At 36.3% G+C, this 18,579-nt stretch overlaps 1 protein-coding gene across 19 annotated transcripts in view; it reads right to left on the bottom strand.

The window, feature by feature from the left end:
• Nucleotides 1-18,579, bottom strand: part of KCNMA1 (potassium calcium-activated channel subfamily M alpha 1) — a 380,586-nt gene that overhangs the window by 150,055 nt on the left and 211,952 nt on the right. For all 19 annotated transcript variants that reach the window (XM_057365171.1, XM_057365170.1, XM_057365167.1 and 16 more), the window contains exons 4-5: nucleotides 10,198-10,291; nucleotides 9,136-9,247 (exon numbers count right to left, since the gene is read on the bottom strand). In XM_057365171.1, the coding sequence (XP_057221154.1) occupies nucleotides 9,136-9,247; nucleotides 10,198-10,291 (206 nt within the window). The remainder of the gene's footprint in view (nucleotides 1-9,135; nucleotides 9,248-10,197; nucleotides 10,292-18,579) is intronic.

Here is an 18,579-nt window from a genome sequence, read left to right on the forward strand (position 1 = left end):
AGAGCAAAAAAACTCTTCTGTGGCCTCTGCAGGTATAATCGACACCCCCAAATCTAGTGCCAACAGAAATTATTCCATATCTTCAAGCAAATGACACTTTGACCAGCCAAGGGGCTGCAGTGCTGATGAATGAGACTGGCATTAACTGCTGGGTGCACCGTGGTTGGAAAGGAACCCRTGTAGCTCTGTAGTGCAGCATCAGCGCACCCATACACAAAAACTCCTTCAGTTTTGTAGGAAAATGTTCCACACAGGAAGGGGTTGATAAAAGGAAAACATAATCAGCAATTAGGAAGACAATAAAGCTGATAGATAATTCATACTGAGAAGCAGAGTAACTAGGTGATAATGGAGAGCTAGCAACTGGAGTGTTTTGAGCACCTCAGAAATCTCAAAATGCAGTAGACTAAATAATTTTGTTCTCAGTCATCTCTGCTTGTAAGGGACTACAACAATTTCCTTTTGATTATGAAGATTACAGTTGCTAGATATCCTGACTTTCATGAAAAACCTCTTCAAACTCAACTTCACACTTAAGATAACACACAGCTGATTCTTTGCAACTGAACATCCCCAGTGGTGCTCAATATTGCTGCTTTGAATAAAACCAGCACTCCTTGCAGGATAATGCTTAACAAAATCAACTGTATTACTTATAAAGTTGAAAGCATTCAAAATTCTAAATTGAGACTATCTCACTCAGCAACAAACTTACTCAGACTGAAAGTATTTAAGAAAGCAGTCCAAAAAATCGATGAAAGAAGCTATTGGGGGAAAAGCTACTGGGTAATGTATAAAGAATAGATTGAATGCCTACAAGGAACTGTATACACTAACATACTCCTTGGAAGCCAAGAAATGAATTTTTATTTTCAACTGGCTCTTCAACTGACTTAAGAAACAATAGYTAAATTTAAAAAAAAAAAAAATCAATCTAATCTCCCATTTGCCATTAAGGAATGTGTACAGGTAGTTACATGATGTAGATAGATCAAGAAAATTTGGAMGTCATCTGACTGATGATAATGTAACACTAAAGGAAGCATTTTGAACTGCCCCTCATTCAAGTAAACACAAATGCCAGAAGACAGCATAAGTAATTATGGGTTCCCTCAGCAGTTCAAGGGAWTGGGTTTTCTCCTTTTACAATATTAGTCCACATTCTACTAAAGACAAAACTCAGCAGTCTGGGTAGCATTCATTTAAGCAGCGTAACTTAATTACAGAGTCTGAAAGACCACTGAAACCATTGGAGAATCCAAGGGCAATTGTAATTAACTGATCATAAAAAGCAGGATAAAAGGAAAACAGATTGTTTTTTCACATAACATCSAGTTATTCAGAACGTACTTTAACTGGACAGAAAATTATATGGAGAGCAGAAAATTATGTAATATCTTTAAAAAAAAATCAAAATGTTTGGCTATTAAAGGAAATTGCAGTGATTTATTTTTCAGCATAAATCCTTTATTCTTGCTATTACTATCCTATTATTATCCTTTCAGGGAGTGTGAGTGAATTAAATATGAACAAAGACAGTTTAAATCAGTTATTATGAACTATTCAGAATTTAGCAGTCTACATCAAAATAACATTCTGTGTTTCTGAATCACTAAATTTGGCAGGCTATGATCTTGAACATTTATGGATTGATGTCCAGAAAAAACATGACATGGGACACCAACCAMTGATGACAAACAGGTCATTTGGCTACATCAGCTAATGTAAAGTCAAGCTGCTTTGTTTCCTTTGTATGAAATATACATAAAACCAGTTTGTTTTACAGCATGGAAATGTCTACCTGAAAGAGAAATGYTGAAGAACATTTACATACCTTTGGAAGTTCTAAATATTATAACCATGAAAGAATATTAAGAGTGTTGCACAGAAGGGACAGTTGGTTATATGACAAGGACATYTTACTAGAAATTCAAATTTAGGTCACTTAAATGAAAATACTAATTAAATTTACTGTTCATGGGGGGGGGGGGAAGCCCAAAATAGTAATATATATTTTCTGTTTCAAAAYATCAGAATTTGTAAAGAATAAAATGTTTATGAAATACGTTAACCAACCACAGACTTACTGCATTGCAAAGACATTTTAATTGCAGCATTCCATGACCAGAAACATGGTTGTACATTTCAGCACGCATGGAGAAAAGACAGGTGTGTCCCATACATATTTTATTTTATAACTTAGAGAAAGCCAATCATGTAATGATTGCATACTTGCCTTCCTAATGTGACTAAGGAGAATGTGAATAAAAACATTWGTTAAACCAGATATTTCTAAGTCATCATGTCTGGGTAACTTGCATCCAATAGTCTTTAACACTCACTCTGGGGTACTTAGTGTTGGTTTTAGGTGAGTCTGAGACATACAGTTTATAAAAATTCCAGAAAAAAAGTTAATGYTAATTTCACAACCTTAAAAGAAGTAACCACGAGCTTACTCATCAATCTCAGACAAAAGAAAGAATTCTAATACAAAGGATTTAAGTGGTCAATGTAAGTAATTATATTTATGTATATGTTTAGAAAAGCATCATATGCCATTTGTTTTTCCATTAAATGACATGTTTGAATGACAGATCTATAAATACTGGTGTAACTTACGCAGCATTGCYGTGGCAYTCATTAAATGKACCAAACCCCAGGGAGTCTTAAAAYGTATCTGGCATGTCTTCCYTGGGAGTCTTGTCAGGAATGTGTTCTTGACCTTAAGCTATTTAATATTTCTATTAATATTCTGCCTAATAATGTTAAGCAGTGACACCAGAAGATGTCGTGCTTGGTAATGAAGAGGRTAAGTGACAAGCAGGGCTTGGAATTGTGTAAAGCAGGATGGCAACTATGCATTTGTTTCTAGGTAAAACKAGTTGGCAGGTAATTATAAACATAAACCAGGATTATTTATTTTCTTCCACTAAAGACATAATCTTGCTCAGTCAGGTTATTGATGAAAGAGGTCAAATTAGTCCATCCAGCCTGGCAAATCCACTAGAAAGCACTTTTTAAACTATATAGCTGATATCAGCTATGATATTGAGTTGCAACAGCTTCTCAAAATTCAGAGACTAGGATTACTTTTGGTCTGAGCCTGCCACTCATTCACACATTAAAAAAACAAGATACCCTGCTGCCTATCATCCCTCCCCACGAGAGCAGAACAGAAAACAGAATGGTTTTGGGGTCATTTTTCTGTGCAGTGTTAAGTACTAGGCACAGATGGTGACAGACCGAGAACACTTGATTTAAATTACCCAAGTTTGCTTTGAGTTCACAGAGGTAGGGAAGCAAGAACCAGTTTCTRTGAATGTCAGATGACAGCCACTACTGACACCTGAAACTAGTGCTGTCCCTGGGTTTCTCCTCTGCTCCAGTGTCTTCTGGCTAACTTTGATTTCTCATCAGTGGAGGAAAGAGAAGCRGAAGAATAAACACGCATGAAAGTAACAATATCCAYAAAAATCTCWCACGGATTTTGGCAAATACAYGWTTGTCACAAGGTTACCTTCTGGTAYTAACATTGTAGCAACTCAAATGCCTGTCGTGAAGTGTTACTTTAACTGGTGCCCTGTCAAAATGTACCTACTCTGTGAAACCTGAACTGAATAATGTGCCCAGAAAAAAGCAAAAAACGTTATCTTCAATCCGATGCAAATGTGCTACAGTCCATTCAGTGACAGATTATTGACAAACCACCAAGCACATTGAGCATTCAAAACTCTTTCCATTAAATTCATTCTGATACCTGTTTGAAGGCATTTGAAGAGTAGCGAGAAATGCTACTAGACATGGAAACAGCCCACATGCACATATACATAAAATTCTTCCAGATTTTAGAAACTTTAGCTTCCATTTTATATAAAAAAGCATACTCTAAGTAAAATGACAAAAAAGAAAAAAAAAAAAATCAAAGCTGCATAGGAGACAATAGTTTTGTACGAAATATTGTAGAATTTGGATGTGCATTCAAAGATTCCACCAATAGATGGCAGAAATGCACAACACTTACCAATAAAGTCATTGTAAATTACTGCAAATTGAAGTTGATAAGCAAGGGAGAGCTTTGAGACCTGCGCATGCATAAAATCCACCAAATGATTGCAAAGTCAAAGTGGTATCCCTACAATMAAGTTATCAGAGGATTTGTTTGTGTCAGTGTAAGTAAATTCCATTACATTAAGTTTTCCAAAAGGAATAAAGTGTTCTTTGGATTCRAATTTGGTTTCAGGCTGAGCTGCAGAGGGTATGGTAAGGAATCCTACAGGACATTAAAAAAAAAAAAAAAGTTATTTTAATGCCACAGATTTTTAACTAAAGCTTCATCTTCAAGAACACTTGCTAGATGGGCAAGAGGCTTCACACCACCACTTTAACTATCTTAATAAAACACACCGCTTTTTCTCCAAAGCCATCTATCTCTCTCCACAGTAGGAAACCAATTTCATTCTCTGATTCCCCAAAATAACTGATTTTCCACCAGAATTGTTGGGAACAGTCTTCTCACACCAGGAGTTGATACYGAAACCACAAGCCTCATCCAAAATTAATTGACATGTCTGTAACAGGAMCTGGACAGAATTTGAGCAAGCTCTGGAAAAAAAGGATCCCCTTCYGTAACTGCACTAAACACCACCTGAAGAGATTTGTTCTCTAGGCTTTGCATSTGTCTATAGTTTTATCTGTTGTCTGCCTTCTTTCCCCCCAGTACTCATCTCAAATAATTTTCTGAAAAAAAAACAGTAGAGCATCAGCAGGAACCTAGACCGAAAGGGATGTCATGGAATAAGATGAAGAAAAAATCTTCCTAATAATAGAATTTACTAGGAATGAAACACTTTCTACCACTTGATGTTCTGTACAGTAGAATAGATGAAGCACACAGTCAKGAAAAGGAAATAGAGTATTTAAAAGATCTTTTTTATCTTTAATTTCTGTGATTCAATAATACAAGACACTATCAAATTCATATATTAGGTTGTATTAATATCACTGTAGTTCTAAGGCCAATTGTTCCTCATTCACATATGTGAAATGTGAAGCTAGGATCATATTTTTTTATGTTAAATCCTCCTCTAACAATACAATTCTGCCAAGGCAATTTAGTCCAACACAGTCAGCTCATAAAATCAATATTTCCTTCTTCATAAGCATACAAGTACATGATAAAATGCATTTCAGTTATTTGAATTGCCTTAGCTATCACAGAAGATAGAATAAATTTTAAGTGGTCTGTGAAGTGTTCGTAAATCTTTACTAAATAAAACGAGGAGACATTCACTTCTTGTATGACTCTCCAATTTCTAAGACTGCAAGCTATCTAAAGAAAAAGAGATCTGAATATGAAACTTAGCTACAATACTCATATCATGACAACTTGGTAGTTCATTATTTCTCCCATTGTAAATTCTTTTTTTCTGTCCAACAACCCTTTTAGCCTACCTTTACTTACACTATACACAACGGAGACTCTGCAATGCACTGAAATAATTTGGTTGAAATTCACTACCAAAATTACCTGTACAATCTCAAGAGCCAGAAACTTCATCCTTTCTGTTATCATTCTTCCCTTGGGAAGATTCTCTCCCCTCTGCAGAAACCTGCACTTGAAAAACTGTCTTACCACTATCAGAAAGTTTCTTSCTCAAGTTGTGCAAGTAATATTTATGATTTTATAAAGCAGAGCTTTAGATTATGTGCAAGTATCTACATAAATGTTTCTGTTTGCAAAACAGTGTTGGAAAAATGTCCTGGGGGTCTWGATGAAAATGAACATCCAAAACCACACTGATGTTCTTATCTGTACAGTTTTCAAGTCAGAGCATARACAATTCTTATAAAGCATGATAAARCACTGMATATAATTGRATTACAGATATTTTAAAACTTCCTTTCCTATTTCTACTTCCTCCAATCTTTCGATAGAATATGTAGATCGCTCCATATGCCAAAATTCTTTTCATGCACTTCCTTTACTAATGCTACTCTGTGCAAGCAAAAATGATACCATAGAAGTGTCTTCTGAAGGATTTACCCAACCTAAAAATTTGGTATTTTGCCGATTTGAAGTCCTATTTTGTCTCCAGCTTTACTTTAGACATTGATCATAATAACATTCCTTGAAACTTTTTGATGGAAAAGGATTGTCTGAGCTGCCTTTCAATACTGAATGTTGTTTGCAAACTGGAATTTAGTTGGAAGACTAGATTTGAAACAACATCCTTTGTGAATACTGATTGAAAAATTAATTCATATACACCATTTCAAGATGCAAAAATACAACCTATGAACAGCTGAATACAAAAGAGTAGCAGGGAAAAGAGGAAGTTTCACACACTAAAAGCTACATAAAYGGTGAATGGTGGCATTTCTGAACTAGCATAAGAACAGAAAAAAMCCACTGGTTCCATTATAGTACATTAACAGATGATACATTCAGAGCACATGTCCTCTGCTATGCTTTCTATAAGCACTTACTACTCCAAAGGCAACATTTATTTTTTTTAGCATAGTTTGGTTTCTTTAAAATACTGCTTAAACTGTGTCTATGCTGATATATTAGTCAATTAGTTAAACCAGGACASCTCTTGTGGAATTGGGCATTCAGGGAGCCACACTGGGAACTTTGATTCTGCCAACTACTTCAATGAACTCATTACAGCTGAGTGACATGAATCAATGCTGAAATAAACTGGAAAGACCCTGATGCACAATATATTCCAGATGGTGCATTATATTTCAGCTCCTAAATGGTCTTGAAATCTAAAGCATAAAAAGGAAACCTGCTAAATCATTAACAAATTCTTAAAATGTGCAAATGTTAAAYGATTTTCACACTGCCTAACCTGAAKCACTCCCTATTTCTTTGCCTCATTAAAAGACAAACGACTCTGCTAATTCTACTTACACCCAAGAACAACTGGCACAAAACCTGCAACTTAGAGGTTCTGAATCCCCTTTCTGCCCAAGGATATCTCTCTCAATCACAAAATTTATATAAAGGAAAAAGGCAAAGTAGGTATCTAACCTGTAACTATAAATAATATGGTCTAAACACCCTCCCTTCCCCTCTACTCACACTCAGTCTTACCACTAGGATTGAGGAGGACTGTCCAAAAGTATTTTGAGCTCCACAGACRGTAAACTTGGCCATCTCTTTTACAGGTGTAAAGGCCTACACAGTCTTCATTAATACACTTCAATGTATTTACTTAAAAATTCTTTCATCACAGCTTCTCAAAATACTTTGCTGATCTAAATTAATGCTATGTCAGGAATCCGAATAATTCACATTTTTGAATTAGTAAATTATTTCACTAAGGATGATTTAGCTAAAATGAAAACCYCTTTGGAAGCAGGTGCAAAGCTAAAACATTGTAAATATGTCATTTCYTAAGCTGGCTACATTAAAAAAACCCCTCAATTTTTTGCCTCAGCAGGTGATAAATGTCTCAGGAGCATTCCATGAGGCAAAGTGGGGCTATAAACAAGAAATCAAGATAAATTGATGTTGGTGTAATTAAGAGATATGGAAATCCTTTCAACCCTATGAGTGCTTAACTCGTCCTCCAAAATGACATAAAATCTATGCAGCAGAAACTGCTAAATGTGCAAACTCTCTCATTATCCCTGTCAGGACCGTTAGTTGGATTGCTGTGTCACCATGAGTCAGTCAATTATGCAGTCACTTTCATGGAGGGTATTCATTCCAAATAATTATCTCTTTGCCTCATTTCCCAGAGTTTGTGGTCTTGSCACTTTCTCATTTCATATTCGTTTTCAATGGATTCTGTGAATCTATTCTCTTAGATAGCCTTCATCTCCAAGGATTTAAATGTCAAAGTTTTGGGAAAATCTGATACATCACGTTAAAGTGTGAAAATGCATCCCTTTAATTCACAGAATACAAGGAATCTGAGATTAGTCACAGCTAGTGAAATCAGCAATTTTCTTTTAAGCCTAAGCACATTTTTTATTTACATATCTTTTAAAATTTTATTTCCATTCATAATATGGAACTATATGACATTTTCTCTTTCAAAAAGCCTTACTTAGTTTCTCATAYATGATTGAAGTGTGTGATGAAGACCATAACCATATGAGGACCTGTAGTGATCTTTTCTGGCTGTTTTACTGCTTTCTTCTCTGGCACACAAATAATCACTGATATGGTTATATGACCTTTAACAAGGTTATAAATTAATTGATCTGTCTTCATAAAACAGAAATGCATCAATAATTTTTGTATCTCTACACTTCTGTATTAAGATGAAAATATTATAAGACTATTAAAGACTCTGGTTTCTTTTCTTTTCCATATGAAATATTTAAAATAACCACACTCTTGAGTCCTCAGGGAAAATTATTGCCTGTATTTTGGGAGGAATGAATTGCCAAATTGTGAGGTTTCACATGTTGTCTAAAGACATGGCATTCACAAAGTATGCCATTTTTAGGAAGTTCTCTATGAATAAAAAATCCCAAACTTTGACCTTCCCTTTTCCTAAAGACAGAGCATAWAACATTTGGACAAGAAACTCCATTTGTTCCATTATGGACGTTCTTTAATTGGGTTGTCCTCTGTGTTTCATTTTGCATTCCCTTTTACGTGGGGCATACTTTTTCCAATGCATTCCTAGCAGTTCAACAGAAATATTAAGTGTCTAAATATATCTCCCAAATCAGTTGTTTCAGTAAAGTTAAAATTTAGTCACATTAGCTCAAAAAATGTGATGAAAAGGTAAGGATTTCAGATTTCAGTGTTGACAATGATTCATGGCAATCCAGTTCAGTGCACGAATGGTCTGGATCACCTGTTCAGGTTGCAACCTAAGACAACAAATCAACTTCACTGTTTTATAAAAGCTGCCTCATGCTTCACTGCTTTCAAAATTGAATTCTCCACCACTTTGAGTAGGAAATTACATTTATGACTTGGAAACAAAACAGATATAAGTGTTTTTTCTGACTAAATCCACCTTTCTGCTTAAAATTCACTTGAAAACCAATTTTGGTAACATTCTTCTATGTACACAATGACACATGATGAAAAAATTCTTCACCAAAATGTGCAAAGTTTAAGCAATTTTAGAAYAACCATTTTAAAGGAAAAGCTACTTTACTTACCAAGCCAACTTCTGTTTAAATATACTGATACAAACACTGGAGGGACCGTGAAGAAATCTACCACTGAGTTAACTTCTAGCCAAAACCATAGCTTGTCATTGGCTGCTATAAACTGGAAAGAAAAAATAAAAATAAAAAAAAAAAGAGGGGAAGAGATGAAAGAATCAGATTATTCTCATGCTGATTGCAGGTATCTGTTCTAAAATATTAAATTTAAAAGTTAGGGTATTAACTGATGTTTTAGGTGTGTCCAAACAAAACAACATGTCTCACTGGGAAGAAGTCTGTATTGTACATTGCTTGATAATCACACTAATATTAAAATKAAATGTCTAACTAAAGAGATAGATCATCTATGTGATCAGCTGTAATATCAGTGCTAAAAATATTTTTCCACATTTATGAGAAATGTATCAGTAATATTAGAAAAGTGTAGGGAAGTATAAAAAAATTTCAAAATATATCACTTCCGTTCTAGCACACCCAATATGCTGGTASTAGTCTTATCATGTATTTGCTGCTCCCAGATTTCTAAATACAGGACTGTTTGCTCAGATTCCCATTACCATCTGCTCAGAGGAGATCAGCAGGATGACTCCTACAAGGCATAGCTCAGGACTAGAGCAGAACTTCAGTCCTTTGTATTGAACCATGGATTTCTCCCTCCAGAGATTCAGCCAAGGGAAACTGGTGAGCTTAGATGCCAAGGACATCATAGCTACAACTTGCCCATGTGCTAAAATAGGGTCAAACTACTAGTCACGTTTGACTAATAATTAAAAGGYAATGATAACATTTGCTTTATATAAGTATGAAATATAAATATACAAATAAAGGAATAACATTTAGTGTATCATGAAGATATTTAACAAAGCAGTTTTTACTTATCTAAGTCTTGAAACTTTGACTTACACATTACAAAACACTGCTCATATTTTTTGAGTTAAAGACAGTATTCAGTGTGTTTCTTTGAAAGAAAATGCATACAATGTCTATTTCAATCACCATATACAACAGCTGTATTCCCTCCCTGCTTCTTGCTACCAAACACASACTACTTACACGCAAGCCGAAGTAGAGTAGGAAGAACACATTGAAAGCCATGTCGATCTGTAACGTGAAATCTTTGTAGAAATTCTGGCAGGATTCTATTGGACTATTTGAAAGAAAAAGAAATCAGAATAAATTGTCAGTATATGAGTTTCTACTCTGCTGAGAACTTTCTGTATTTCATTAAAGACCTTGTTTCAGAAATCATGTTTCTGTTTCCCAGTCGGTTACAAGATACAAGCAAGCATTTCAAAGGAATTTTTCCAATCATTCAGTTAGTCATTCATACAGTGTTTATATTCACCTGTTCAGGTAATATTTGAGAATTAACATGCAGATACCTTTAGGAGAGGACAAGCAGGAGAGTACCTCAGGATTGCTTAACCCCACATTAACCCTTAAAGAACTGACTTCTTTCTAATGGAGACACACCTATGATACTTTASGAAGAAACCTAACAAGCACACAGGTACAGTGAAACATTACATGCTTTTAATTCATGTCATAATATAAAACCTTTAACAAAAAAGTAGTTGCTTAGGAATACATTACCCATTAGCAACCTGGAGTACTTAGTCTTGTAGAATCCCTTGTTTATAAGAAGTTGATTGGATTTTTTTTTCTTTTTCTCACTTCTTTTTTTGTATGGCTATTTAGTGTACTTTATGTACAGTACTATGAACTGAGTAGAAAAGCAGCATAGCCCACTGGTAAAATTAAATAACAAAATAAATTGAAGAATTTGAAGCAGTACTCTAAGGGTTAATTTCTGCATGCAGGTTAATTAAAATACCCTTGTGTGTGTCAGGCAGCCATTGCAAATTTTAGCTCATTATTTTATGCTCTATTTGAYAGTGGGACAGATCCAAAGCTTACTCTATACAAACTGGTACTTTATAAATGTATTTTTATCTAAGGAAGGTGGTAACTTCCACAAGTATCATTAGTGATTTATTTGTGAGGTTTCTAAAACAGGTTGTTGAAGCCACAATCCAATGTCGTAGTCACAGACCAAAGTGAAAATCATGTCCCAATATATGCCGATGTATATACTATATATACATAATGTCCCACCATATATACATATATATACACACATATATTGCAAATGATCACGTGTTCATCACAACTGTAATAGAAGAAAACTAGAACATAGATCATTTGATCATTTGGAGCCCTACATCCTTTTAGAAAAGCAGGAATTTTTTGGCTTTCCAGATCAAATAAATCACTGAATGTGAATGTAATACCAGTTAGTATAGCAGTAGTTCTGCAAATATAATGCTAGACTGCTCAACAAGCAAGATTCTATGCATTATTAATGTCAGTTACCTAACTTAAGGCATAAAGRAAATTACCTGGACCACCAGGTCATTACGCATGCAGCCAAATTTTCCATTCCTTGTATACATTTCAGGTCAAACAAGTTAATTACAGCATGCTCTCTCCTGTTTCTAGAAGCATGAATGTATACAGCAAAACTCTCCTTGATGTACAACACCTTTATATTTTAAGGAGCTTCAGGAAATTTTATTTAAATTGTTTTTCAAAGGCTATTTGAAAATACRTTGAAGTTACGAGACACTTCTGTTATAGTTCAAATAAAATTGATTTACAAGAGCAGGCAAAAGGGAAGAGAAGCCAAATGTTAACATATAGGATGGCACACAATACCTCATACTTTACAAATACAGCTTTAGTTACAAAAACAGTGGATGTAATCTGAGAACCCAACTGGATCATTTTCTGTATGGCACTAATGAGAACAAAGGATTTTGTCAAAATAAGGTAGGCTACACACTGAGTCACAATGCACCCTACCAACAGGAAGTACAGAGCAACAGAATCAGCAGCCCTGCACCAACTCTTCATTCCAGGTTAGGTTCCTGCAAAAGCCCTAGAAATTCACTGAAGCTAATAGCTTATAACCAGAATAGAGAGCTCCTCCCTTCCATGATTACTTGCTGCTTTTCACAATTYTCACTTAGGGTCAGCAAGATTGCAGCTAACGTGTACTTTTGTGTCACTGTCCTTTASAAAAACCTACAAGATCTGACAAATTAGCTAATGCATAATACATCTTTATCTTGTTGGCAAAACACTTAGCACAATGGAGCACAATTCTGATTTAGGACTTTTGTTTACCTAATACCAAAACTGCTATTTCTGCTACTCATATCCTTTAAGCTGCCTCTATTTCAGAGATCATCTGCCTCATTCAATGTTTAAATTGTCGATTTCAAAGACAAACACAGCATCCTTTCTTTTTTATTTTGTTATAATGKTTTTGTCAGAAAGGCATGACACTTAAGAATGTATTAATTTTTTTCACAGATGAATTGTAAAAGATTTTAAATGCTCCAAATTAAATTTTCAGTTTGGATTTTGTTGTTTTTGTTGTTGTTTTCATCAGCAGCTCACATTTGAGCTGACAGAAAAATATGGCTACTAATGTTTATCACTGCACAATTCAGTCTGCTGCAGAAAGGAAGCCAATTTGAAATTCGTTTTTATATCAAGTATCCCAAAACCAGAAGTGCTATTCTTCTTAGTAGCATACTGAGGTCTACAGTACCAGTAATTTACCTAATAAAACTCCATGGTTTATACTAAAATTACATGGCAAGTCTTATGGAATTTCACCCGTTTAGGGCAGCAAARATTTCACTTTTGAAGGAGTCAACAGACTACTAGAAACATTTTTATTTCCCTCCCATGTAAGTATGGTTTCATACRTTCATACCACAAAAAGACAGGAAAAACTATGATAAAATCAATTAAATAGCATACTAGCAACRACAGGAGAGATTTAATACCTGGATATATTTAATAGCTGGATAAAAATTATAGTAATGATGGAACTCTAAAYGCMATGAGCTCCTCCCCCTAAGAAAGTRGCAGGATCAACAGTCTGACAACTGAAGGGCACATTTGGTGAATGAGCCAGCTAGGGAGGGCACCTCACCAGAGCTGCCTTTCTGAACAGAGAAGGACWGCTGGGTGATGTGGTGACTGGAGGTTGTCTTGGGCACTGCAATCACAAAATGATAGGTTTTGATTCCTGGAGAAATGATGAGGGGGCCAGCAGAACTGCTACACTGGACTCCCAGAGGGCAGTCTTTGGCCTGCTTATGATGCTGGTTGACAAAGACCCTTAGGATGCAGTCCTGAAGGACAAAGGAGTCCAGGAAGGCCGGACATGCTTCAAGAAGGAAATTCTGAATGCACTGAAGCAGGCCATCCCCATGTGCCAAAAGACAAACAGGCAGGGAAGATCATCAGCCTGGCAGAGTAGGAAACTTTGGCTGGAACCCAGGAATAAGAGTGTCTCATCTTTGGAAGGACCAGGCAGCTCAGGAGGGCTTCAAGGATGTTGTGAGGTCATGCAGGGAGAAAATTACAAGGGCCAAAGCCCAACTAGAACCTAATCTGGTTACTGGCATAAAAGACAATAAAAAATGTTTCTAGATATATATTAGCAACAGGAAGAGAGCTAAGGAGAATCTCCATCTTTTATTGGATGGAAGGGGAAACACAGTGACAAAGAACAAGAAGGCTGGAATACTTAATACCTGCTCTGCCTCAGGCTTTTATAGGAAGATGAGTTTTTCTCTGGGCAGCCCCCTGAGCTGGAACACAGAGGAAGAGTAGAACAAAGCCCCAAAATCCAAGGGAAAATGATCAGTAAAACACTACACCATTGAGACACAGGTCCAGAGGGCTGCCTGGAAACCACCCARAAGGTACTGAGGGAGCTGGCAGAAGTGYTCACCGTCCACTTTCCATCATTTATCAGCAGTTCTGGTTAAGTGCAGAGGTCCCACCTCACTGGAAGTTAGCAAATATGATACCCATTTGCAAGAAGGATCAGAAAGAGGATTTATGGAACTACAGGCCTGTGAGCCTGACCTTGGTGTTGGGCCAAATCATGGAGCAGAACATCTTGAGTGCMWTCACACAGCACATGTAGGACTCCAGGGGAGCCAGCCTGGGTTTGTGGAAGACATCACTGCTTGACTAACCTGATCTCCTTTTATGACAAGGTGACTTGCTTGGTGGAAGAGGGAAAGGCAGAGGAGGCTGTCTATGTAGACTTTAGTCAAGCTTTTGACATCATTTCCCACAGCATTCCACTGGAGAAACKGGCTGCCCATGGCTGGGACTAGCTGGGTAAAAGACAGGCTGGACAGCACAAAGAGTGCAGTAAACGGAGTCAAACCTGCCTGGCGTCTGCTCATAATGATGTCCCCATTTCTCAGCTTGAAGCCAGCCCAGTTTAGGAGCTGTGATCTGGACAAGGGAATTGAGTGTGTGCTCAGCAAGTTCCCAGATGACACCGAGTTGGGTGGGGGTGTTGGTGTGCTCGAGGGCAGGAAGGTTCTCCAGAGGGAGGGATGTGGACAGGCTGCGTCGATGGCTAAGGTTCAGCAAGGCCAAACGCCTTGTCCTGCACTCGGGTCACAACAACTCCACGCAGTGCTGCAGGACTGGGGAGAGCAGCTGCAAAGCTCTTCATTGGAAAAGGATCTGAGGGTGCTGCTCAACAGCCAGCTCACCATGAGCTACCGTGTGCCAAAGTGGCCAAGGACACCACCTGGCTTGGAACAGGAATAGTGTGGCCAGCAGGACYGGGGAGGGAGCATTTCCCCGTAGCCAGCACTGGTGAGGGCCACAGCTCAAGTGCCGTGTCCAGCTCTGCCCCCTCACTGCAAGGACATTGAAGGGCTGAGGCAAGTCCAGAGATGGGAACAGCTGGGGAAGGGTTTGGAGAACAAGGGGGCTGAGGGTGCTGGGCTTGTTCAGCCTGGAGAAAAGCAGGCTCAGGAAGGACCTGATCACTCTACCACTCAAGAGGGAGGCTGTAGCAAGGTGGGGGTCGAGCTCTTCTCCCAAATGTAAGTGACAGGACAAGAGGAAATGGCCTCAAGTTGTGCCAGAGGGAGTTTAGATTAGATTTTAGGAAATAATTTTTCACTGAAACATTGTATTGAAAGAGGCTGCCCAGGGAAGTGGTTGAGTCACCATCCCTGGAGGTATTTAAAAGATGTATAGTTATGGCACTTAGAGACATGGTTTAGTGGAGAACTTTAAGGTAATTTCTGAAATAAATGGTTCTGTGATTCTCTAATATTTGTAAGTACTTTGAAAGAACATTTTTAATTAGCTACACAACTTTTACAGCAAAACTTGGAGTTATGAAGCCCATTTGTACAGGTATAATAGGCATAAACTACTTCAATGAGCAAGACCACCAGAGTGGCAACAAAATTATTCCACTTAACTTTACATATATGGGGGGAAATTTTGACACAGTGTTCCCAGCATCCTTAAAGCTTTATTTCAATCAACACCAAAGCCAAAACCGGACATAACACTTTTACCACAGAATGTACCACTTGTCACTTCAATTCAGAAGAATTTACTGCTGTTTAAGTTAACTATTTTTGTAATCATGTATTTATTCGTGCTTATTTCTGGTTGGCTTGAAGTGTTTCTAATGCATTGAAATGTTTCTACTGGAATTATTCCTTGGATACTCACCAAATGAGTGGAAGAGGCAAAAAAAATGCTTTTTAATGTTTTCTGAAATTGATTGTTTCTGTGAGTATATTAATATGAAAGTTCCCATAGAAGCCTTCATACATTTCCAGGATTTTTGAAATTGCAACGAAGTTGAAAACATCTTGAGTGKTTTTTACTGCATCATTTCACCTCTTGATAGGAGCTGTAAAGCCCAKTGCAAACTCGAGATCAAAGCCTTATTGTGAAATAACAACCTCTCTGACAGTGCAGTCACTGCCACTGTGACCACACAGAAGTCAGGGGAAGGAGTTCCATGTTCATTCAGACTTAAGACCAGCTTTGCAATCACAGTGACAGCTCTGGATGATTTTACATAAAATGTTCCCACAAGAATGGGAAAGCTTTTGTACAGAAAATTCAGCATTGAAATTACTATTCAATATGCAATTTACAATTCTCTATTTTTCCTAGATAAGGAAGTAGACTCTCATATTTTGGGCACATTGTGTCAGTCTGYTCCTAATGTTATTTTGCCTATTTTTTTCCCTTTCTTTTTAATGACAAGGACTTCAAAGACTAAGACAGATGCCAATTTTTACCTATGTAATTTTTTTTCAAAAGGAAAAATATTAATTTTAAGACAYGTTAGCTTTTACAGAGCTATTTGTAACTGGCAATATACTAAATGACAGAGTCAAATTTATYAGTAAAATTGCTAGCAACTATTTTACCTAAATGAACTAATACGGCTTTGTAAAGTTCAGCATAATTCTGTCAATTTTCATCTCTCTTTCTCAAGTTTTCCATTAATTTTACACACATCATGCTTCTTCACAGACTGCCTAGTAAAACATATGACAATATACTGYAACACTCAACCAAAATAATATTCTCTTCCTGTGCCCAAACAAAATTTTTTTTTATGATAACAAGAAACTTCTACTTATAATTTTAGATTGAGTTATTGGGGTATGCAGGAAAAAAATATGCGTTAAAATTGCTCACTCTAAAAACAACGTAACTTTGTCAGGATGTGCGTATATTCACTACTGTCTGCAGCATGTGCCTCTTCTAATTTTACAAACAAAAGGCAAAGGAAGGTCCCTGAAGAACAGCTAAACACCCAGGAGCTCAGTGCTGAGCACCAGTGAATGGCTCAGAATCCATCTCTGTAACTTCCACATTTTTTCAGTAGCATTTAAAAGACAGAACAGGTGCTTTCCTGCAAGATACACCAGTAAGGTTTTCATCCTAAAGTASCTTAATTTGAAAAGGTTTGCTAAGAACCACAAAGTTACGTAAGGARAGCCTATTATTTTACTGTGCATTGCATTTCTTAATTGCTTATCATGAGCTAAGAACACTGGTAACTAAAAATAGCATGACATTACCTTGACAAAACAATCTCCCTGATGACAAATCAATTCTAGGAGAATGACGGAGCAACAATGCCTGGAACCACATTTTTAATTAAATAAAAAGGATTTAATTTTAATAAAAAGGATTTTGTGTGAGACTACTAACATTCTAAAGAGAAAAATATGAGTATACTGTTTCAACTAACTTTACTTTTTGGGACAAATTTTAATAAGCCACTTCAGTTTTTACTGACAGCATTATGAAAATATTTTGTTGAACTGCATATCTTAATTACTAAAGTCAATAATCTTGCATGTCTCTTCTTCATAATGATACTTTTCTATTACTTCTTGTCTAATTTTTATGTATTATTTTCTATCAAAGTCTGTCTAAGACTAGTAAGTTGTTGTAGCTGTTTACCCCAGAAAAGAGAAAATAATTAGAGACATGAAACTGCTAGCAAGTCATATGAATATTAATCCCTTTTCCATGTTGATATTGAATTAATTAATGGAAATAAATAAAGTTAGTGAGAAGCACAGCAGCAGCATAATGCTTTTTCAATTATAATATACAGATAAACACTGGAGTAGATTCTCTGGGGAGATGGTGAATCTTTAAATGCTTTTCAGCCTGGGTTATATGAACCACTTACAGGCCTGGCATGAATCAACAGAATGATCTATATATGTGATATTTCTAAAATCTCTCCTAGGAGAAGAGAGCCTATAAATCACTCTTAGATCTAAGTGTCTGAATAAATTTATCTACAGCTACTCTTACCTTGCAGTAAAAGGAAGAGTGAATTCCTGAGATTCCTTGCTCTATTTCATGTGATTCTGGTTTGGATCTGCCGTCTCTTAAAATTACCCAACAGTTTTTTTCACATTTGCTACCAACTTGGCTCAAACTCAGTTTCCAACAGCCCACCACTATCATGCATTTCCAGCTCCAATCACTCCTGTAAGTCAGTGTCCTTTATTACTCTATTCTGTTGATATTGCCATCCAACTTTTAGAACTCTCCCTCATCTGAATTCTTGGAAAAATATATACAAAGAACAAAACTTAGAATGTTCTCCATATATCCTATTTAATTATAAATTAACATTATTTTTTCTTTTTTACCTCATCAAAGAACTGAGCTCCAATTTTCTGCTTGATATGCATAACAGATTCTCACAAGTAATTTTTAATATACTTTCTTGCTAGCTCACATACTGTAACTTAAAAAAAAAATAAAGTTGTCTTATGAAATTTAGTCTAATTTCAAACACTCTAACTAAAAATGACAAGAGTACCAGAAAAACTGGAGCATAAAAATACTAGCAGTTCATTCATCTGACTGTCTTTACTGAATTCCCTCCTGTGATACTTTGATGAAAAATATCTGGTTGTTCCCAATTTTACTGAATAATAATAAACTTGAACCTAAGGTGTATTACTTGACTTGAACAACAACAAATAATGCAAATGAACAATGAAACTCAGAAGTATTGCAAAGTGATAGAAA

Source organism: Malurus melanocephalus, unplaced genomic scaffold (assembly GCF_030028575.1).
Source record: "Malurus melanocephalus ecotype Western Australia unplaced genomic scaffold, MMel_1.1 scaffold_49, whole genome shotgun sequence".
NCBI lineage: Eukaryota > Metazoa > Chordata > Aves > Passeriformes > Maluridae > Malurus > Malurus melanocephalus.